The sequence below is a fragment of the Chroicocephalus ridibundus genome, chromosome 13 (genome assembly GCF_963924245.1).
Source record: "Chroicocephalus ridibundus chromosome 13, bChrRid1.1, whole genome shotgun sequence".
Lineage (NCBI taxonomy): Eukaryota > Metazoa > Chordata > Aves > Charadriiformes > Laridae > Chroicocephalus > Chroicocephalus ridibundus.
Window position 1 is genome coordinate 9,090,791 of NC_086296.1, and position 22,963 is coordinate 9,113,753.

Below are 22,963 nucleotides of genomic sequence, written 5' to 3' on the forward strand. Positions count from 1 at the left end.
TATCTAAATTTAGTTCTTAGGTTATTTAGGAACTGAATATCCTAGGTTATAGTTTCTTTTGCTTTTCTGATATGTCTACTTTGTATTTTCCAATGAATTTGATAATTTAAAGTGGTATTATTCAGTCAATACCACCAATATTCAGTGGCCTTAGTATTGACAATGTGTGTTTCATATATTATTCAATGCCATTTTCATTTGGAATAGAGTGGCTATTTGAGAAATTCAGGTCTATGATAATGTGGGTTTTCAAATGAGAATATATTCTATAAATTATTAAAAGTTTGTGTGAATGTGAGAGAAGCTGGAGGAATGGAAGACTGCATTTTTAAACTCATACTTTGGCCTAAGCTCCTAAAAGCACTGGCTTTTAATGATAATTTAAATTATAATTTCTTTTTAAATAACAGAACTCAAGAATGTCTTAGAAGTGGGCACTTTGTCAGTGTCTTCCATATTCTGATGCAGCTGCTAAGGGTGTGCAACCATCCTGCTCTGCTCAGACCCCGGCTTCCACGTTCTTCCTTTGTATTAGACACGCTGGAGTTTACAACTGCTTCTCTGGTGCTGAGGACATTGGGATGGGATCTTTGGAAGATGAGTAGGGGAGTAATTCTCTTGCACTTGACTTGATTTGACTGGGAGAGCAGGTGGCTTAGGACATAAAATTTCTTACACATAATTCAGGTTCCAATTTAATTTCAAAATCTGAATTGCTAATTCATTTATTTTTAGAAGCAACTGCTAAGACGATAAATAATAACTGTTGACTTTATGGTAGTACTGAATTCAGGAGGTATGCTGGGAATTTGCTGTCTTTGTCAAAGAAGGTCAGACTATTTTGCAACATTTTCTCTTTTTGCTTAAAGATCCCAATTAACCTAAACTGGTAAGTCTTGGAATCAAGGGAAAGGTGCTGTTCTTGTCCTGTTCTGAGTAGTAAGGGCATAGTTAAGCTGTGTACAGCTCTGGAGATGAGAAGCTGTATCAGATTCCACAGTTTAGTTTTAGCTATAGTCTGTTTGTTAAAGTTACATTGCGAGGGATTTAATCTTTTTTTTTTTTTTTTTCCCCTAGTGATTTCAGCAATACTAGAGTGTTAAGAAAGACTGAACAAAGCTAAAACAGTAGCATTATGTGTCCTGGGAAATTCAAGTAGCCACTTCTTTAAGCCTGTTGGAAAAATCATTTTGGGGTGGGGGGACAGGGGCTTGTGGAGGAAATACGGTTAATGTATCAAGGTGGGAATGGATGAGTCTGGACAGTTCTACAAAGGCAAATGTTTTATTTACAAGCATTGAATTAACTGCAGAGCTTGTAATTTGAGGGTGCTGTCCTGTTTTTGACTCTTGGTAACATGAGCATAATGCTCTGTTTTCATGGTGTAGGTTGCTGAAACCTTTTAAAGTAACAGCAGCTGCTCTCTGCACAATCACATGACATGCCTCTTCCACATTTTGGTTTAACCCTGGCATCAGCTGTGAGCTTTTTAATCATTCTCGGATAATGTGGTATTATTACTACTATTTTTATTTTTTTTTACTGCAACTGAATGGTAGTAGAGTCTTTATTTAGGTTCGTTTTGGGTTTTGTTTGTTTGTTTTATAACTTAAGCATGCAGACTGGTCTCTCTTTGATGTGATTGGGATGGAAAACCAAATGACTTGCTACGAAGCACAAATACTGCCAAAACTGAAGGTAACTAGGAAGCTTATTGAAGAGATCTACTGTTCTCCTTTGTCACCCAGACTTGAACCAGTGAAGCTCAAACCAAATCGGTATGCAGTGTTCCAGAGACTGATTGATTGATTTTAAGTAACAGGTGAAAATGAGTAATATTTGTGAGGACCGAGTGGGTTCATTCAGAAGCATTTGTTTTTCTTGCTATCTTTTGTTTCCAAACTGATCACTGCTAAAGACTGTATGCCAGTCTTCTGAGGGAAAGCAGACTGCTTTTTACCACTTAATACTTCTTTTCATTTACGAAGGCTCAGTAGTGATCTTTCCTGCCAAACTCAGTACGAGTTGAAGTCTGTTGTGTTTTTGATCAAGTGGTGGAAGTGACTTCTTGCAGTACAGTTTCCTAAGCAGAATAATTAAATGTTCTCCTAATTAATTTTTAGTCTAAGATGTGCTTGCAAAGCACTTTAAGGAAATCTTGTGGAGAGTTTGGGGGTTGGAGGGGGGAGGAAAAAAAGGTGTTCTGTTAAATTTTGACCTTTTGTTTTTGCTGTTGACTGTTCTCTCCAAAGAGCAGTTGGTAGGGTTCATTTTTGAGTCTTGGAATGAATACAATTCTTCTGTAGAATACATCAGAGCAATGTAGACTTAAACATTTTACAATACATTAATCTGATAAAAGCAGAGTATGGTTACTGAAGCCCAAGACAGCTTGAGTAACAGGTTCCAGAAGGATGTCCTGCACTAGTTTTATTAGGCAGTTCTGCCAGAAAGGAGCTTTGTCAGTTAATGAAATTTAAGAATTGGAAGTGGTAGCTAAAATATTTATGTAAAGCAGAAAAAGAACTCATTCTTTTGCCATTTAGACATCTTTAGTTCTCCTGCAGTAGTATACACGAAACAGTTATTGTGAAGTCAGCTTTTACAATTGCAGTATGTTTTTAAAACCAGACTGTCTGAAGATGCATGGAAGTAGAGATCCCCCGCTTTTTGTACTTACATTGCACCTAGCCATAGTTAAGATTTTGCTCCATTAAGAGGTTTGATCTTTATTAGCATCTTTTGGGAAGTTTTTGTGCTGTCTCCAGACTCCAAAGATGATTAAGGAATATGGGAGACCTGTCATGCTTGTACCCCTCCACATAATCTTTCAGAGAAGACTGGAGCATCGTTTGGTGTACTTTGCATTTTACAGTATATTGTGTTTCTTCTGTGCGTTGAGAGAAGCAGAATCCTTCCTGCCATATGCTCTGAGGCTGGGTACCTCTTCTAGCTCAGATTACTGACTAAAAATAATTATTTGCTTTTTAACTTGATTTTGTATTAGGAAGAAGGGATTAACAGCTTCCTTATGTGTAGAAAGACAATTTGTTAATTTTTAGGTTATTTACACCAGTGCAGTATGGACAGAAACTTGAAGGTAGGACTAGAGACTTCTCCAGGTCTCAATTGCAGCAGACACCGGACACAACAACAGTTGCAGCTGATCATCATGAGAAAATACAAAGACGACAACCCCATGCCATGTTTTTAGAAAATCAGCATAGGAAAGGTATGTTGTGCATGCAATAAACCATTGCTTTCTGGTTTGCTGTCCTTTTTTTTAAATATTGCTTGAATTTGGGAAAGAGATGAGGTTGTACTGAATGCATTTGTGCATTACATATTTGAATATCGAATTTCATCAGCAGTTTTCTAACAGGAATTTGCTCACAAAATCAAAACAAAATTCCTTATTATCTCTCTGTCCGTCTTTTATAAACGGAATGATACTATTGTGCAAACACCGGAAATTTTGCTAGCAGTTGTGTTGGTCTCCAGGTATACCATCTTAATGAAACTTTTCACACATGTCCTTCCTAATGGACTGAGCAGATTTAGGCATCATCATGGTCCCATTCTCTATGTCTCTGCTGAGCCACTAGTAAAGGTGATTATTAACTGGGTCTTTTTTATATGATACAGCCCTTTGAAACAGACTGTTTTCAGATGATTGGAGTAGTGGTGCAGTATTTCAAGCACACTCTTTTTCAGGCCTTTTCTAAATTTGGTACATATTGATTTCAGCTGGGTACAGTATAAGTTTTTGCATGGTTGAATGGGAAGCATTCAGTATGAACACAGACTGAAAATTATATCGGAAAATTATTGTTTTGTGGTGTTAACTGTTCTAAGAAGTTCTTTCATTGCTAAAAAGGAATTGCACAGGAAAAGATCTCTTATTCTGTGGTTGTTTTCCCCCCAAACTTTGCTTAAAATATACCTGTGCAGACTCTCGAAGCCCTTGCAAAGTTTGTACAGTGTCAAATTGAATGAGTACACGTGTGAAATACCAGTCAAACTCTATCATATCTAGGAAATCATCCTTTTTTTTTTTTATGGGTCTACTAGTGGTACTGAGAGAAACAACATTTCATGTGTAGCTTGAGAACACACAGTCTTAGAAGGAGACCTAGTCTGTTTGGAGTTAAGTGCAGTCTAAGAGTTATGTCTGGAGTAATATTTCTCTTTATTGGAAATAGGGCACACTATATGCATGGGATAAACATCCGAATCCTGCAGTGTACAGCAAGGAAATTCTTATTTTTAAACTTTATACATTTTTTCTCTTCGCTTAACAGCCAGCAAGATAGTACTCGGCCCAATGGCTTCCACAGCTGGAGCACAAATGAGAGTTGCTCAGACAGAGAAGTCCGTAATGTTACAGTTTAGAGAGAAAACACTTACTTTGTCTTACAGTCAATTCTGTCGGCTTATTGGTGGACAGTCTCTGAAGTACCAAGGTAAGGTGCTACATGATTCTATTTGCATCTTTCTCTTTCTTTTTTTTTTAACAGAGTGAATCTTTTGCCTGTATTTAAATTTGCTTCTTCCTCGAGGAGCATGGAACTTTAATGAAGCTCATTAATGACCTCTAGCTCGTTTCTTTTTTTTTTTCCATTTCCATTTTTTAACTATTCAGAAATTGAAATACTAGAAGCTACAATATCCTTGTATTGTAATATCATGTGTCTGTGAAATTAAATTGTTTTTCTTCATTAAAATATTTTTCTTGTCTTGCTGCTTTCCTGGAAAATTGAATTTATTAATGTGACAGGGGATGACTTGAGCACTAAATCTAAATCAGTATCCACACTTTCATGTCCAACTCAGGTACTATGCGAACTCTTTATTTGATAGAGTATATACTTGATCATGAACAATGTATGGTTTACAAGATTCGTATTTGTTCACTGAATTGGTAAAGCTTTAATTTTTAAATCATGTAGAATATTGTAATCAGCTAGTCTCATCCATCTGTACTAATGGTCTCTGGTGGTAGTTTGAAAGTTGTATTATATTTTTGGCAATAGGCATAAAGTAAGAAAGCAGATTTATTTTTCACTAAAATACCAAACCTAACATCTGTCCTTGTACCACAAATACTATTCTAATTGTCAGCTTTTCTCTTGCTCACTTCTCCTTTCATAATCAGTCATAGAACTATTGCATTAACTAAATTATCCTTGATTTCAACTTTCTTTTGCATAAATTTCTTTTTTGCATGAGCTTTATCTGGTCAAAATATATTCAGAAAAGAATTTTTAATTTAAAGGGTATCATAGAAGAAAAAAGGCAACTAAAGGAACGCCTGGACAAAATATATTTTGCAAATGAGCGTCGTTGTTCCAAAACCCCCTTGTATGGCAGAGACTTGTTGGAAATTTGCTCTTGGATCAGTGAAAGAAAAATCTCTCAGCATTGTTCTGCCAGGATTAACAAATGGCGCTGGGCTGGCTTTGCAAATTGCCTTCCATATTCAAATACTTCAGAGATTCTAAAGGATCCATTGCAAGAACTCATTCTGACATTGAAGCAGGAACAGATCGCCCTGAAGGATCTTGTTACTAGGTGATTGAGGCAAATCTGTTTGCAGTCTGCACAAAATTGACAGGTGTATACAACCATCCAAAACAGGCTATTTACGTAAAGTACTGTAAAATGGTAAAAGTGATAAATGGATTGCCTTGTTTTATCCTTATTGCAGGCTAAATTCCTTTATGCAGAGTCTATTTGCATCCCTGATGTATAATTCTAGATCATTCTAAGATTTGAAAACTCTTAATAGTTCCATGTCAATTGTTATTACTTATGTAGCAATTCTACTTTATTTTGACATATCTGATATTTTTTGTGTGAATACTTACAAAAAAGTAGGAGCTGTAAGTCAGCTTATCTAAGTAACTTTACGGATAGTTGCAATTTCCTCTTGTCTTATACTGATCTTTAGTGGTTTTGCATTTTCTTTTTGATAAAACTTCATCTACTGATTTACTTTCAATTACCTTTTACCAGGTCCTTGATGTCTGCATGGAAGCATAATCTTTTGTTACTGTTTTTGAATAGTTAATAGCCCAAACTGTTAAAAAATGGTATATTAAAGCTTTGGTTTGTTTTATAGAGATCTGTCCACATTGCCAGCTGTAGCTGTTGCTCCTCCGTATTTGTATGTAGCAAATCCTCCTTATACATATACCCATGAAATGAAAGTCTTGGAGTTTAATCTGAAAGAACAGATACTTCCCTACTTCCATTCAGTGGAGCAGATAGCAAGGCCTCGTTTTCTACAGTTTCCAGATCCCCGACTGGTGCAGAGTGATTCAGGTATCCAGTTATAACTGTGCGAATGTGCTTTCTCTAGTTGTTGAATGCTGCCTGCAGAACCTTCAAGTTCTTATTTCATAAACAGGCAAGATGGAGGCTCTGGCTGTCTTGCTTCGGAAGCTGAAAGCAAGAGGACATCGTGTGTTGATTTTGACGCAGATGATTCCAATGCTTGATATACTGGTGCTTTTCTTGGACTTCCATTTTCTCCGGTACATAAGAGTTAGTGAGAGTGACGCTCACGGTTGGCATTATCTGGTAAGAGAACCTCTTACTCAAGTTAATGGCGAATAGATGCTCATAGTGGGAGGGAGAATGCTAAAGGGAAGTCTAATACATTTGCAAAATTCATTTGCATAATTTCCTTAGTTAAGCAAATTATGTATGTAGCTGTAGCACAAAATATGTAATTATATATGAAATATGTCAGTCATATTGCTATCTGATGAGGCATCCAGGGCGTTTCCAAGAGGTATGCCACTAGTTGTCCTATATTTATGAGTAATTTGTGCTTGAAAGACAGACGTTTCATTTCACAATAGCGTTTTGACTAATTGCTTTTGCTTTCATTATCCGTAGCTATCTACATTGTTAGTACTTCAAGTGTAGTTCCTGTTTGTATGTTGGCACTTCCTCAGCCTTACTCCAGGGGCTTTTGGTTTTTTTTGTAGAGTGCCCTGGCATTGCCTGAGGATAAATTGAAAGTATGCTCAATTCCCTCCCCAGTAAGACTCTCAGTATCCTCTGGGGCCTACAATTTGAGCAAACATTAACGATATAGTTAAGTTATTCTTTTCTTATTTTTTACTTCAAATTGCATTTTTATCCTTTCTGTCAGATGCAGTGTAAAACATAAAGGAATACTTTGCCTTAAAGAACACAAGGCAGCACAATAGAAGGGATTCGATTTAGTCAATAGACAAGAAAAATGATGAAGCACACACAGAATGCAATAACTCAGTCGGGTGTGCTTAGTCATAGGACATAATATGACTACTGTAATAGATGTTTAGATTTTTATCTGGTTGACTGCACCATAAATTAATAGTTTTAATGGTACACAAATTAATTTTGAATTGTGTAGATCTGTAATGTGGGCAGTCAGATAACTTAAAAAGTTTGCACGCTTAATGTAGGTTAGGGAAGTAATAAGAATGCAAATTTTATGATCTCATTCTGTAAAAAAGTTTGTTTAGAGATTTATGCTTTATTAATATGAATTTGTAATTAAGTTGCTTGTCTCCCCATTTTAGGAATCCATAAAAAACTTCAACCGAGACAAGCGATTCTTCTGTGCTATTCTTTTTTCCCACACTCCTTCTACAGGTATCAGCCATGTAGATGTGGATTCTGTTGTCTTCTATGACACTGATTTAGATCCGCTGATGGATACAAAGGCTAAAGAACGGTGTGATAAAATTGCAAGAGGCAGAGATATTCACATATACAGGTGACTTTTACACTAATAATAAATAAAATATCAAAAAGCTGTTTTTAGGTGAAACTAGGGTTTTTGGTTGAGGTCATCCTTTTAGTTTAAGTCATTTGGTCTTTTAAGATCCCTTTAAAGATTGGATAAGTCAGACGTACTTCTTCCCTTCAGACTAAAGGGAAAATGAAAACCCTGTCCTGTCCTTTCCCTTGCTGTATCCTTTATTCCTGTCTTTCCCTCCCACTTTCGTCTTGTAAGCCATCTGGATTTCTGTGTTGGGACAGTCAAAATTAACATTAATATCTGTGGGTGTTTTCTGCTCTTTATAAACAATAAATGTCTTTCTTGATGGTTTATCATCGGATTTTAAATCCACTAGTGATGAGATGCTGATTTTCATGTAGTTCTAAGGTATATTTGAAAGCTTCTGGCACGTGACTGTTTCTTTTCCTGGAAGGACATGCTGAGAGCAGTGGGGAGCTCTTGCTCACCTTACACCGCTGGCCAGGTAAGCATGGGTGTGCAGTGCAGATCCTGTTAGCAAATAACCTGCTACTGTAAGGATTTTTAAAAAATCCAATTGTATAGAAGACAATACTGTTTATTCTTCATTTTGAAAATAAGAACTTAAAAGAAGCTGGTGTTTTGAAAATATGATATCAGATGTAAAAAGGAAGCTTTCCTCTAAGAAACTAAAAAAAAAAATACAAAACTTCCTATGAAAATACCTGATGGACTTTAAACTAGTTTTGGTGCTCACTGCCATAGGCAAGGAACATTTGACATGTAACAGTTGAGTTTCAGGAAGCATCACTGTTTTCTAGGGAACAGTATTTAATGAGTTTCTTTGTTTTACAGGCTTGTAAGTGGTAATTCTGTTGAAGAGAGGCTGTTGAAAAAGGGTATTAAACATTTGATTCAAGAAGTGGCTGCTCAGGGAGATGATTGTTCAACAGACTTTTTAACTCAGGTACTGTAACGTGAAGAATGTGAGCAGTTCTTTAATGGTACATAAAAATGAGTGCTTTACTAGATCAGAGTAAGACTTTTAGATATCATCTGCTTTCATACTTATTTCCAGACTTGTTTGGAGGCCAGTGGTATGTGATCATAGTTAAAATCAGTAAAAGTCATGAACTGTTAGCTCATACAGAAAATCAGAAGATAAAAATATCTAAAAAGAAAACTGTGTTTGTTCCAATTGTAATTTTACACTATTTTTGTCATTGTTTTGATCAAACAAAACCAACATCTCCTCCAGCAAAAGCTGTCAAATATGTCTGTAATCTGACTTTTCTAAACTCAATTTTAGGATGATTAAAAAACTTTTGACATCCTACATTGTCTTATAAGGGTCTTTGCTCTGAATATGGAAAAGAGGATTCCAGAAAGTTTACAGAAGAGACACGATCTGAGATAAGAAATGACATAGATTCAGAGATGCGTGATCTAGGAAATACTACGCTTCCTTCACAGTTGAAACAGCTGGCTAGATTTGTGGATCAGGTATGATGATTTCTCTTGTTTTATGTAAAGCTTTAGAAATATTTGAAGTTTACTTTTCTGTGCAACAATCTGGCTTTCATAAAGTACCTTATTTCCACTCCATTTACATGAAACTGTTCTGTGCAAACTTAAATACTGAAACAATCCTGGGAGGTAATCTGAGCTTGTTGATAGATCTGTTCACATACTGAAACATTTAAGTCATCAAATGTTCTCCTGAGGATTGTGAAGTGCATTGGACTAAACTGTATCTTGTGATATAAAACTGTTTTACAGTCCTGTGCTTTGCCAGATACTTGTGTTTTTTCTTTAAAGGCCTTGGATCTGTTTCTTCTTTACCGTGAAATGGCTATTCTAGCATTCCCTAAATTCTGTCGGATTCTGATTGCCCCCCTTTCCCTTTGCAGAACCCAAGTGGCAGCCTGCCTACTAACAGCCAGGCAAGCGTGTGTGTAATAACTCGGATGGGATTCTCTTTTTTTTTTTTTTTTTTTTTTTTTTAAATTAGGAAAATGGAAGCCAGCAGTTGGAGCTTATTCTCAGTGATACCTGTGGAATGTGAGCAGACTAGCTAGGGACCAGAATGTCAGATTTTTGGTCCTTAGATGTCTTTCGTACCTTAATTATGGTGCCATTATTTGCAATCAAAATAAATACATTTATTGGTTGGGGGGTTTTCCTGCTTGTTTTTAAATTACTGGCTATTTACGTGTTTCTAATTCAAAAGCTAAATAACTAGCAGTGTGTCAAAATGTTTTTCTGAACAGCTTAAGCCCATTGAAAAGTATGCATTGAATTTCTTGGAATTGTTTCATACTTTGAATGATCAAAACAGCCAGAAAGTCAACAAGGTAAGCAAGTAATTGACTATATCTCATTTTCTGAGTAATGAAGAAAAACAAAACAGAAAACCTCAGCTATTGTCAGATTTTCTTTTTTGTTTATTTGGGGTTCTTATTTGGTTTTTTTGTTTATGAGCACTGAAATTTTGATCCAAATGATCGTGGTCTAAAAACACACTGGTTCCTAATTAACAGGTAGGCATATTTCCCTTTCTCTTTACTGGCATGAGGGCCTTATCCAAGAATGAAAACTCAGTTTAGCTAACTTTGCTATGACCGTTAGCCTATGAAAACAACTTATTATGTAGTTACCAGACTCAAATCTGTGGCAATTTACTGCTGTTGGCATATTTATTGTGTGAAAAGTGGTAATATTTTAAAGTGTACAAATTTTCTTCCTAAAAGGAGTTAAAAACTGCAAATACAAAATGGGAATATCAACATGCCAAGGAGCTGAAAAAGGCAGAAGAAAGATTTCAGGAGGAAGTGAAAGAGGAACTCTTAACCTATACCAGAGAAGATGCTTATAACGTGGTAACATCAAGGGATTTCCAAGTCCCTGCTTTTCAAAGACTTTGCGTATTGTGACTATGAACCATGTATTTAAGGATGTCTGTTGGGTTCCTATTGCACTGGTCTTATGCCCTTGCACAAAGGACTGTAACCCTGGACAGTTTTAATTCTGTAGAGTAGCAGGCTGCGGTTTTAGCAGGAGCTAGCTGTTGGTTTGTAGGTTGACTTGTAATTGCACAGCTATGTATCGAGGTAATAATAACTGAAGGAAGAGACTGAAAAAAATATGTTGGCTTTTGAAAATTAAGGTTAATTACTTAAAATATATTTTTTCTAAGTATTTTTTTTATTCTAATTATTGCAAACATACTTATGTTTCTAAATGCTGAGCTCTGGGCTGGATGATGTATTGATATTTCAAAAACTGCTTGTTTCTCACACAGGAATTTGTCTGTGAAGGCCCAGATGGAGAAATAGAAGTAATGCCTGTAAGTCAGTAGACCTTATTTAATCTGAAGGAAACCTTACCTAAAATGCTTTAATTAACGGCAAACTGTGGGTTGTTTGTTGTTGTTAATGTTCTGTGTTGGGTTTTTTTGCTTTTTTTTGTTTGTTTGTTTGTGTTTTTAAGCTTTGGACTCCCCCTGTTGCACCTGAGAATCATGATGATGTCTACACTAATTCTGTTATGTGTCTGATGTACAGTAGTACCCCCATTCCAGAGTCTAAGCTTCCACCTCTCTTTGTCAGGAAGGGGCGTAAGCGGCAGAGAACAGATCTGTTCTGTAAGTTGGATTCAAAATTGTATTGGAAGGTGCAGTAATATTTTTGTATGAAACAATATGAAAACTCTTTTGTGTTTAAGATTTTAGGCATGCATATACCATTATCTCTCTTAAGCTTGAAATCGCTCAGAAAAAATGATTGACTGTAGAGTGAGAGCAGAGGGAGTGCACTGTGAAAACTTGCTGTTGTCCTTACAAATTAGAAATAGAAATAGGGGTGAATTCGATGAGCAGGAGTAAAGCAGTGAGATGCCTGTGTGTCCATTTGATCTGTTTCTAAGCTTATTTTCTTAGTGAAGCGAGAAGCTATTAAAAAATGACTGATCAAGTCAAATACTGTACTAGGGGGCCATAGGTTGAAGGTACCTGTATTCATGAAAATACTGCAAAAGGCTTATCATTAGATGATTTGCAGCAATCAGTTTCCTGTCATGATCTCGTTGCACAAAGTTCCTTTCTCACTGGAGATAGTAACTTTGTCCTGTCAATAAGCTTCAGGTGAGAGAAAGAAGCATTGCCATAGAAAGATGGTTGTTCCTCCACCTTCACTTTTCAAGCAAGTGACTCCAAGAATATTGAAAACACAACAGAAGAGCAAAGCTGAGCAGACCCCGCTCTGGGTGAAACAGAAAATGTCTTTTGCAAGACCTTTGCCAGCTCTTACCAAGTCAGCTGCTGACACTGGACAGGATAGTCCTGCATGGCTAATTGCTGAAGACTTGGCACTGTTAAAAGTAAGTTGGTACTTCATTTTTATTGACTTCAGAAACTTATTACTTGGACGTTTGTTACAGCATCCATAGACCTTGATTAATACAGGGTTATACATGCTTGTGCACAAAAGAACAACATTTAGTTGAAACATTACACTGCTTTGATTTCTCTCTGCCTCCTAGGCAATGAAGCAGTTACAGAGACGTCCTTTAAACTTTGCTATTGTGTCGCCAGCACAGACAGCAAACTGGGACTTTGTCAGCGATGTGGTTAATTCTTGTAACTATGTTTATCGCTCCCCAAAGCAATGCGAAAATCGCTACATAAAAGCATTTGCAGGTCCAGAAGGAGAGGTGAGTTTAAGCTGAAATGGGCATTACATTGTGAGGACTTGGGTTTTTCTTGCTTTGTTTTGTTTTTTAAATTCCTCATTGCTGTTTGTGGACTACACAAATGTTTAGTAAGCAGAATCATAACTATATTTTAGAGTTTTGAATAGCTTCAAAATATACAAGCAAATGCTAGTAAATATCTTCTCCTGTCAGTATGAACTACTATAGGTTATATTTATTGTAGTTTCCATACACTTAAGAATATGAGTTTCCCCATATGACAATGAATAGGACCTTGGATGTATCACTTTGCACTATCAGTATATTTAAAATAACAAAGGGGGGGCTATTTATTTTAACTTTTATTTAAGTGCCAGGATATTAATTGTCTTCAGTCAAGACTATTTGTGAACTATGATTTTTCAGACAGGGGACTTATGACTACTTATTTTTGGTACCTAAGCCTTCAATTTCTATTTATTCCAGAACATAGGTGGTTATCCCCTTCGTGTCAGACAAGCCTATGCTAAAGACCAGAATTCTGAGCATACTCAAATCTTTATGAATCACTTTGAGTTGGTGACTGCTAGAAGAAGTAGTTCCTCAAATACATTTCTGTAAGTTTACTTTTGCTGTCAATGGTCATTTTCCCCAGATTTAACATTCAATCAGTTTGGTGGCCTGATTGGTGAAATTTTTTTCTCTTAAGCACAAACGTATTTCACAGTGGTATTTCTCATCAGGGGTGCTGTGATGACCTTCAGCCTTAAGTTAAAGTAGTGAATGCGCCATCAAGGAATCAAACCTGTGCTTGTGCTGATATAAAGAAAAGCTTGGAGTGCTTCAGAATTGCTCCACGTGATGTACCGGAGGGGTCAGCCCAGGCTTTCCTCAACTCATTTCTCAGGTCTAACAATATAGCTGTCATATTTCTAGGGAAAGAACTGTCTGGAGTTCCCTGCTAATCCCCAGCTTTGTCAAATTTTAATTGCAGAGTCCTCTCACAGAATTTTAAAGTTCTTTGTGTTAAAATGTCATGAATATTAAAGTAGTTGCAAAAAATTAAGTTAGCTTCAACTACTTCATTTACTTCCAGTGCAGACAACTATGACAAGCTCCTGCCTGAGCCCAAAGTTGTTTCCATCTACGCAGAGCCTATGATGATGCAGGAAAAGGTCTGTTCAGTTTTTCCAGGTGAATTCTGTTCTGTGCGTTCTTTTCAATAACTTTTCAGTTCTCTTCAGTTTCAAATACGTTTAAATTACTTTTTTGTGTAAAAGCAATGGGAAAGGCTGGGAGTAAGGAAAAATTATCAGGGTTTTTGGAAGACTGAAAATTGTTCAATACGGGTTTTGACTGCCTGATCCCCTTTATCAGTGCATCAAAGCTATCAGTTGTCCATTCCCGATCTATTCCTTACTGTATTGAAATTGTCTCATTTTTTTGGCATTTTAACCATGTCAGAAGCAGACAAACATGATATATAAAACCTTTTTGTCAGGTTGGAATTTTCTGTTGCAATTTTTGGTACAGAAAATTAGGAATTCATTTCAGGTTAAATCTTTACATGACTTTGTGGCAACAGTCATGCGTTTGTTCTATTCAGAGTAAAAATAATAAAAAAGAAACCTATTGCTGTGATTTCGGGCCCCCCCATCCTTCCTGTATTTCTGTTGTCGTAGGCATTGCCTGAAGAACAAATAGCTCCTCAAATGCAGGAGCAACAGCCCAGACAGGAGCAAGAAGAGGAACAAAGTGTGGGGCAAATCCAAATCCAGTGTCAGCCACAGGGGGAAACACAGGTGAGAAACAAAACTGCGATTGCCACGCGGTGTGTGAATTTGGGTCACTCCTGTAGCTGCCGGCAGGGAAATGTGTTCCTCCCGGCTAAATGAAAGTGTGAGCCCAGATTCACGTGCACTTACGGCATCTGCTGTGACTTCGCTGAGGCTGTGTGTAGGACTCTCAGTAAAGCTGGAGTATTGGGATGTTGAGTAACAGGAGAATTTTGTTTTATCTGAGCTGAGGTGAACGGACTTAAGTGTTAGCAAAAACACAGTCTTGTTCAAGGATATAAGAATAGTATTCAAAGAATAATTATAGACAAGCTCTTTCTTAAACATACAGAATTTTGGGCTTCATCCCAGAGTGGGTTTTATGATGCTGAAAAAGGAATTCCATATATGGAGCAGAACAAATGTCATTTTATGGTACTAATATAACTGAACTTGTTCATTGTATTTATCTCCCTCATTGGGAGAATTTCTTAAAACTTCACACCCTCTTTTGTGGTCACTTTAAAACACTTGTAAATATTAAAAATGCCATATATTCTATGGCACTTTGTGGCTTCAGGAGGTACAGTCCTTCCAGCCATAGCTATGTTGCAGCGGGTGTGGGTGGTACCTGCCGCTCCGGCACTGCTGGAGCCGCCGGCCCCCATCTGCAAACAGAAGCGTTTGACAGCATCAGTTGTCACCATCATTCCGATGACAGCTCTGCAGGTGCTTGTGGTGACTCCGCTGATATCAGGTGACCTTCTACTTTTTATTTTCAGTTCACATTCTGCTTTTGAAAATAAATCCTCAAATCTTTATTAAACAGCATTGTTCTCTTTAAAGTTTATTGACAATGAAGGTGATGGGAAAATAGTCCTTCACTAAGTCCTTTACTCGTTAGAAAACAGTATATCCCTAGATGTTGTACTACATAATTTTAATTACGTAGAATTGTAAACACCATCATCTCTCTATACTGTCACTTGTCTTAATTTTTCTCTTAGACAGTTTTATCTCTGTACTTTTAGCTAGTAATCAATATTTGTCTCAAATTTAATTTTAGATTTAGTTGCTGAGAGTCCCAGGAGCTCAGTCCTGGTGCCCAGACCACACTGACTTCTTTGGCGGTGATGGAATGGCTGCAGATGTGGCCCTGGTACGCAGCATCCTCGGTGCCTGGTATTTAAGCAGCGGAACATCTGCTTTGTAAATGAGAATTGAATGTTGTTACTGAGCAGGTGGAAGCTGTATTTTCCTTATTGCTGAAGCATTCCTAGGTTTTTTTGATGGTATTTTATTGTAATCAAGAATTGCACTAGGTTACGTTTTTTCTCCTTTTGCATTGTATGAGGCTTTTATTGCCCGTGCCCCAGGTGAGCAGTGTACAGTTGTGCTGGAAGTAGGGAAGTGGATTTTTACACTGTATCTTGAAGAAAGTTGTCTCCAGAAATTACTGGAGACAGAGAAGCTGTGGATGTCCCAGCCCTCTGGAGGTGTTCAAGGCCGGGCTCGATGGGGCTCTGGGCAGCCTGGTGGGGCGGGAGGTGTCCCTGCCCAGGGCAGGGGCTGGAACTGGATGGTCTTTAAGGTCCCTGCCCACCCAAACCCTTCTGTGGCACTCTTTGGCCGGCGCACACGCTCCCGGATCCTCGCTACAATAAAAGTGGATATTCTGTCCTGTCCCCGAGCCCGTTTCCTGTCCGTGCAGCGCTCCCGGTCCCGACACACAGCCCCCCGCCTTCCCGCTGCCGGTCGCGACACGGACCCGCGCCGCCAGCGCTCCCTGCCCGGGCCCCGCTCGGCCGCCGCCGCGCATGCGCGGGGTGGAGGCGGCGCAGGCGCAGAGCGCGGCGGGGGCGGCGGCGCGGTTTGTCTCCTGCCGGCGCTGGTAGCGGCTGCCGCCGCGGCCGCCCCCCGCCCCCGCTTCCTGCCGGGAGCGAATGGAAACTCCGGCCCCGCCGCCCGCGGTAAGTGGGGCCCGGCGGGCTCGAGGGGCCGCGGGGGGCGGCCGGGACCCACTCCTCCCCGCCTTACCCCCCTCGCCAGCCCCGCAGGCCTCGGGCCCGAGGCCCCGGCGGCACCGGTGCTGGCGGCGGCCGCGGAGGAGCGGGCCTTCCCCGCGCCGCCGCACGGGGCGGGCAGGGCCGGGCCGGCCGCCGCGGAGAAGGGAGGGGGGGGGAAGCGGCCGCGCTTCCCGGGGCGCTGCCCCCGTGCGCCTCGGCCGGGGAAGCTCCGCGCGAAGTCGGTGCGGCGGGGCCCGGCCGTGCGGGCCGCCGGCGGGGCTCGGTTTGGGCACACAAAAGGCGGTCCCGTCGCCCGGGGCGGGCAGGGGCCGGCGGCGGCCCGCTGGTGACGCTTCCTTATCAGCGCGTAATTAATTAAGTGTTTTCACTTGGGCCGTAAATGTTAGCGAGGTACAGGTAATTAAAATAATAAGACCTTGTTACTGGCGATAGGTGATATCGTTTGGATCTTAATTATTCGGTATCAGCGCTGTGAAAGGGTCGCAATACCGCGAAGTGTTGCAGTATTATTAAATCTTTCGGAAACGTGCCTCTGAGGAGCGGACGGTCCCTGTCCCCTCCTGCCCCGCCGGCCCGAGGGCGGGACGGAGCCCGAGCCCGGAGCCTTGCCCCGGGGCGGGAGGGGAGGTCTCCGTCCCCGGCGCCTCGCGGGCGGCTGCAGGTCGCCCAGGACGGCCGTGTCCCCTTCCCCTGCCCCAGCGGCAGCCGAGGAGCTGCTGCCGGGCGGCAACTTCAGCCAACTTCAGAGCTAGGAGCAGAGACACACGCTTGTGCGTCTGTTCGGCCTGAGATACCAACTGTTGTTTTCAAAATATGAGAGAGATTTTGGGAAAAAAAAAAAAAAATAATCAGGTTTCATTTTTCTTTTGCCGCTATTGCTGTGCAACACCCAGCGCTGCATCTACCTGTCGGTGCACGTCAGGAGAATTTTTTTTTTTTCTCGTTGATTGAAATACAAACCCAGAACATTTTGGGGGTTCTGGATAGCTTGGCTCAATAAACAACACTTTAAATGAAATGCAGATTTGGATTAATTCTCATCTCTTTAAGGGGTTAGTGTTCTGAAGGAAAGAGATGGTAGAGTTAAGTGTCAGGTACAATACTTTTCCAAACATCTAGATGATTTGGTAGGGAGAGTTTTCATGACGCGTTTTTTCTTCAGTAGCTAGAATGATAAAGTTGAATAGCCTGCGTTCGTTTTTATCATAGTTTTAGTTATTGTTGAAGAAACCTACTGTATATTTTAAGCTCCTGTTGTGTTTTCAAGAACGTTGTTTTAAGTTTTAAAAGCACTGAAACACTGTGAGTGTAGGTGATGTAGAAGAGTAGATGCTTTTGCTGTTGACTGTTCATTCTTGGAGTTCCACAGAAAGGGGAAGAGTTTTCCTTTTTAAATAATTTTTAGTCACTTTAACTAGCTAAGAGGATTGTATCATTTCTAAACTATTCAATAGCGTTTTGTTAACTAGAGAAGCATATAAAGGATTTAAGTGAGCTTTTGTGATGATGAGGATTTCGGATAATTTGACTGCTGACATAAAACATTTTAAGTAGCTGCAAAGACAGCATAACCAAGCTCTTACTACAAGGTAGTACTTTTGAATAGTAACTAAACAGTTTCAGTTACAGAAATATTTTTACCTTCCTTAAATTGCTGTTTTTGTGTATTTCTTTAGAGTGTATGGTAAAAAACCTAGAACAGTGAGAATGCACCATGGTAATGGTCCTCAGAATGCCCAGCGCCAGCTCCAGAGGTCCAGGTCCTTCACGGGCAGTGAGGGAGAAGAGCAACAGGCAAATTTACCCCAGTCCCCCGCAGCGTCTTTTGCACCTTCTGCAAGTCCATCTGCACCCCAGTCCCCCAGTTACCAAATACAACAATTTATAATGAGTCGTAGTCCTGTGGCTGGGCAGAATGTGAACATCACGTTGCAGAACGTTGGATCGGTCGCTTCAGGAAACCAGCAGATAACGCTTACTCCACTGCCAATCCCGAACCCAACATCACCGAGTTTTCAGTTCAGTCCCCAGCAGAGGCGCTTTGAGCATGGATCCCCCTCATATATTCAAGTCACGTCGCCGCTGCCTCAGCAGGTTCAGTCTCAAAGCCCTACACAGCCCAACCCGGTGCCAGTGCAAACGTTACCAAGTGTTCGGGCAGGCACTCCAGGCCCCGGCTTGGGTATGTGCAGCCAGAGCCCTACCAGAGGATTTGTAGACGCTAGTGTGCTTGTGAGACAAATCAGCTTGAGTCCTTCAAATGGCGGACACTTTGTGTATCAAGAAGGACCGGGAATTGCACAAATTGCTCAAGGAGCTGCTGCACAAGTACAGCTTCCGTCTTCTGGGACACCCGCTACGGTAAGGGAACGCAGGCTTTCACAGCCTCACTCGCAGTCTGGTGGCACCATTCATCATCTCGGTCCTCAAAGTCCTGTAGCTAGCGGAGCAAATATGCAATCTCTGACTAGCCCGGGCCATATTACGACGACCAGCTTGCCACCCCAAATCAGCAATATCATCCAAGGGCAACTTATGCAACAGCAGCAGCAAGTGCTTCAGGGACAGCAGCTGGGTAGACCCATTGGATATGACAGGACTTCTGGTGGATTGATAGCTGGAGTTGGAGGACCTAGTGCATTTGGAATGACTTCACCACCTCCTCCCACAAGTCCTTCTCGGGCCACTGTACCACAGGCGCTGTCGAGTCTTCCTCTTACTCCTACAGTTAATACGGCAGTGAAAAAACAACCCAAGAAATTGGAGGAGATTCCTCCTGCCAACCAAGAGACTGCTCAAATGAGAAAACAATGTTTGGATCATCACCACAAGCAGATGGAAATTCTTAAGGAAACTTTTAAGGAATGTTTGATCGAACTGTTTTTCCTGCAACATCTTCAAGGGAATATGATGGACTTTTTAGCTTTTAAGAAGAAACATTGTGTTCCGCTGCAAGCATACCTGAGGCAAAATGACTTGGACCTGGAGGAGGAAGAAGAGGAAGAACAATCTGAGGTCATCAATGATGAGGTAAGAAATCCATTGGTTAACGTTTTGGAATAAAATTGTAGATGAAGTTGTGGCACCTGGACTGTGAAGTATTAGAGAAAGTGACAGTACTTGACAAATCATTTTTACTTGATGAGGTACAGCAATTAGTCTTTAAATAATTGGTCTGAGAGAATGCAGTTCTGCTAGGTAGTGTGATGCGACAGCTCGGTTTGAGCATGCCGTTAGATTTATGTATTTAAAAGAAAAGAACAGAGGGGTGAAAAGAGCTTTCACTGTCTTAGTTAGTACATAAGCCAGCACGCAAATAAGGATGGCATTGGTGTGGAAGTTGTTTTAAGCTATCAGAATGAATATGAATAGGAATCGCAGATTAAATTTCTCTTACTAGACTAAAACAAACCAAAAAAGAATGAGCAAGAAGTCTGATAAGAGGTTAACCTCTGTTTGACTCATGTAACTTGTAACCCTAGATGTTATTGAAGTTCAGTGTTGCTGTGGCCAGCAAAACCCCTGAATTAATCTAATTACTCAGAGAAAGCATGTGAATCGTAATGTTTATGGGTCCGTAGTAATGAATCCGGTTACTTAGGCCGTTTTAGAGCTCTGTGGATGTAGTGCTGTCTAAATGATTAAAAAATAGCACTTAGAGACTGGACAGTAACAAGTAAACTTCGTTATTTATGCAAAGCTATAAAAGTACTAACTTGAATTCACCGTTTATTAATGGCAAAGGACTTGAAATAAGCTTGCCACCGCTAGATCCTGAGCAACTTTCCCTGCACGTTTGCACCCACTCGTGTAGCGCTCAACCTGCAGCACCCCTGGGTGCTGGTGCAGCACCTGCCTGCAAACCTGCCTGGCCACTGGTTGCGAGAGGGTGGATATGACCCATGCCCCTGCATCACTTGGCACTCACAAATACCTTTTACAATTTGTAAAAATATGCAAGGGTCTATAGTTGCCAGTTTGTAAAGACCCAAACCTGTTATGCAAAGGAACTCGTACTGCTTTGAAATATCTGTTAGAAATGAGTGTCTTCAGAGAAAATTGATGACTCTGTTAGGTGTGAACCTTTAGTGATCAAATCTTCAGCTGGAATTTGTGGGAAATTTTAACAGTATATCAGCTGAAATTGAATTTTTCATTGTTTTGTAGTCTAAAATTCTTGACTAGGAAAAAGTTATTTCTGCTTGTGATAGTTATTGATAATTTTGAAGGAATCATTTCTTTCTATATGTAGTAACGTAAGAGCCTGTTATTGTAATTTATTGACAATGGATATTCAATGATTTATTTTTTTCACCTGGTTTGTATTTTGTCAAATTGTTTAGGTGTTCTTGTTGGGTTGCGTGTTTGTCAGTTGAAATACCAGGTATTTTTCACTACAGTAAGCACATTTTGGGTGACCTTTAGCGGGTGTAAATCGTATAGGTTCATGGAAGTCAGTCGCGCTACTACAGTTTACATCAGTTGAGGCTCTACCCCTCAGTCTCTCGGGTTTGGAGTTCACTGTACTTCACTGCCTTCTCGTGACGGATCGTCTTTTGTTTGTCAAAGCCGCTTGTCTGTCTAACTGCTGGAGAATTTTACAAAGTGTAACAGCAGAAGTCTTTACGTGTTTTCAAATGATGAATCCTTTTGAAAGATTAAGCATCTTTTGAGTATGTTCTTTCTTTGTATTTTTTTTGTCTTCCTCTCTTTAATTTCCCCCTCCCCCCTCTTTATCACTTTCTGCTAAAGCAACGCACTTCATCCCTTGCCTGGAAAGGTTGATCCCTTTGGGAGTGCAGGGGGAGAGCGAATGGTGGCTGTGCTCATTGCTTAAATAAATGTTGGAGCTTTCTTAAGTTCAAACTGTCTGTCATGCTAATTCGTTGTCCGTTAGGAGCAGCAATCATTAAGTTTAAAACACTTTTATGTTAACTGGATTTAAGAAAAGGTTTCCAGTGACGAGAAGTCACTATAAATAGTCAAGGCCGTTCGCTGTTCTATTAAAAGTGAGACAGAACTCTTCAAAAATGGCCTGTGTTCAAAGCGAGCTGTACTGATGGTGGTTTAGTTATAATCCCCTCTTCAGCGAGGTACCACCAGTACAAAATGAGTGTGTTGAACAGTACAAGCAAACAAAAAAAAAAAAAAGAAGAAAAACTTTTAAAAAGAAAATGATTCTCCCTTCTTTTTTTTTTTCCCAAAATATTTCTCTCAGGTAAAGGTTGTGACAGGAAAGGATGGGCAGACTGGTACTCCTGTCGCTATAGCAACCCAGCTTCCTCCAAATGTTTCTGCTGCTTTTTCATCCCAGCAGCAACCATTTCAGGTACTTTTCAATGGTTCTAAAATGTAGTTTCATCCCAGATTTTTTTTCTTCATTCAGATTTGATATTTCTTAGATGAATTAGAGTTTTCCCAAGAGCCCATCCCTTATCATCTAAACAAAACAGAAAAAGAACCTTTGCAATCTTCAAATGCATCAGTATTAATGAAGCCTGAGGAAGTTAAATCTTTGTCTGCAGGTTGCTGGCTTATTTCATTAACTTTCAGCTTGAATGTTTTCACTTTGGTTTGTTTGTCTTTTGTTTCCCTAATGCATTTGGTTCATTTGTGCATTCCGCATAGTGATAATATGGATTCTTTTGTCTGTGGCATTGTAATTGTGGATTTCTTCTAAATTTCTTTTCTTTTTTCCCTTATCTATTAAAGGTTTTGAGTATGGCTAAAGAAGGTTTTGGATTTGCCTCCCCTGAAATGTTATAAACAGCAATAATAACCCTCTAACACAATTTTTTTTAAATAACTAACTGGTTTCCATTAGCTCTACCATAAACAGTGGGAAGAAGAAACTGAAGTGCTTGTTTTTATTACACAAGTTCTTTTTTTCATTTTTCACTTTTCTTTTTTTTTCTTTTTTTTTTTTTGCGTGAGGGAATATTGAACAAAGAAATAAATGTGATAATCAATTAAAATTTTGGTGAATCGGTGATACTGTAGCTTTTTAATTCAGGCTAGTATGGGTTTATGCAGCTGCCTTCAAATCTGTGCTACCCAGACATCATTGCTTATATACCCTGAGAAGTCATATAACTTAATTCCTCTGCAACGGAAATATTTACTTTTTAGCTCAATCATGTACGTACACTTGAATAGCAGGTGTTACAGGGAGAATTACTCTCCTGTACCCCGGAAGCTGTAGAGTCTGCACTGCTTTCATCTAGGTTTTGGAAAATGGAGAGTTAAATGAAATGTACACCGGGCTGTATTCCTGTGTATAACAAATGAGATGTTCGCTGTCATATTGTACAAACAACTTGCATAGTAAAGGGGCTTGCACGGAGAGCTCTTTGTTATGGCCATTACTGACACGGCTTGCAAGTCTCCCTGGGTAGTCAGGCTTCATCTGTGTTGTCTAAAACATGTAATAGTATATCAGGTTATTTATCGTAGTGATTTGGGTTATCATCAAGCTATAGTACTGAAGTACGTTTGAATTACACCATTTCAGAACTGTTTCAGAGAAACTACCAGGTACAAAACTCTCTGTGTAATTGTGATATTACCTTTTAGCACAGACTGTTAAAGGAAAGTATAATCTCTTTCCATCAGTCTTTCTCTTTGTTTATAGAGAAATAATGTGTCCCGATCAGCATCATCATTCAAATTTGAGTGCGTAAGTGCAGCACACAGAATGATTATTGCGGCTGTGC

At 39.7% G+C, this 22,963-nt stretch overlaps 3 protein-coding genes and 1 non-coding gene across 14 annotated transcripts in view; all 4 read left to right on the forward strand.

The window, feature by feature from the left end:
• Positions 1–1,571: 1,571 nt before the first annotated feature.
• LOC134522996 (E1A-binding protein p400-like) lies at positions 1,572–4,522 on the forward strand. The gene is made up of 4 exons (XM_063351340.1): positions 1,572–1,778; positions 3,063–3,232; positions 4,302–4,463; positions 4,518–4,522. Exons 1-4 carry the CDS (start codon positions 1,648–1,650, stop codon positions 4,520–4,522), a joined length of 468 nt encoding a protein of 155 aa, XP_063207410.1. The 5' UTR covers positions 1,572–1,647.
• A 941-nt stretch (positions 4,523–5,463) lies between these two features.
• LOC134523071 (E1A-binding protein p400-like) lies at positions 5,464–15,901 on the forward strand. The gene is made up of 16 exons (XM_063351500.1): positions 5,464–5,571; positions 6,122–6,324; positions 6,410–6,582; positions 7,578–7,774; positions 8,615–8,726; positions 9,110–9,262; positions 10,030–10,113; positions 10,510–10,638; positions 11,061–11,105; positions 11,249–11,402; positions 11,895–12,136; positions 12,299–12,469; positions 12,935–13,065; positions 13,545–13,623; positions 14,131–14,250; positions 15,290–15,901. Exons 2-16 carry the CDS (start codon positions 6,204–6,206, stop codon positions 15,293–15,295), a joined length of 1,917 nt encoding a protein of 638 aa, XP_063207570.1. The 5' UTR covers positions 5,464–5,571; positions 6,122–6,203; the 3' UTR covers positions 15,296–15,901.
• LOC134523123 (small nucleolar RNA SNORA49) lies at positions 6,954–7,095 on the forward strand. The gene has a single exon (XR_010073225.1). It is a non-coding gene; the product is annotated as a small nucleolar RNA SNORA49 (small nucleolar RNA).
• Positions 15,902–16,060: 159 nt separating the features above from the next.
• LOC134522731 (E1A-binding protein p400-like) overlaps positions 16,061–22,963 on the forward strand; it is a 51,561-nt gene continuing 44,658 nt past the window's right edge. For 3 of the 11 annotated variants that reach the window (XM_063350707.1, XM_063350717.1, XM_063350708.1), the window contains exons 1-2: positions 16,595–16,646; positions 17,927–19,280. In XM_063350707.1, coding sequence (XP_063206777.1) covers positions 16,630–16,646; positions 17,927–19,280 — 1,371 coding nt within the window. In that variant the 5' untranslated portion in view covers positions 16,595–16,629. Of the gene's footprint in view, positions 16,194–16,581; positions 16,647–17,926; positions 19,281–22,963 lie in introns of those variants that run through there. The other 8 variants (XM_063350710.1, XM_063350713.1, XM_063350712.1 and 5 more) reach the window with 5 other exon arrangements.

Coding starts and splice junctions, on each gene's coding strand:
- LOC134522996 (XM_063351340.1), top strand. CDS start 1,648: ATGGAAAACCAAATGACTTGCTACGAAGCACAAATACTGCCAAAACTG. Junction 1,779..3,062: donor GTGAAGCTCAAACCAAATCG/GTATGCAGTGTT, acceptor GTTAATTTTTAG/GTTATTTACACCAGTGCAGT. Junction 3,233..4,301: donor AGAAAATCAGCATAGGAAAG/GTATGTTGTGCA, acceptor TTCGCTTAACAG/CCAGCAAGATAGTACTCGGC.
- LOC134523071 (XM_063351500.1), top strand. CDS start 6,204: ATGAAAGTCTTGGAGTTTAATCTGAAAGAACAGATACTTCCCTACTTC. Junction 8,727..9,109: donor CAACAGACTTTTTAACTCAG/GTACTGTAACGT, acceptor TTGTCTTATAAG/GGTCTTTGCTCTGAATATGG. Junction 10,114..10,509: donor ACAGCCAGAAAGTCAACAAG/GTAAGCAAGTAA, acceptor TCTTCCTAAAAG/GAGTTAAAAACTGCAAATAC.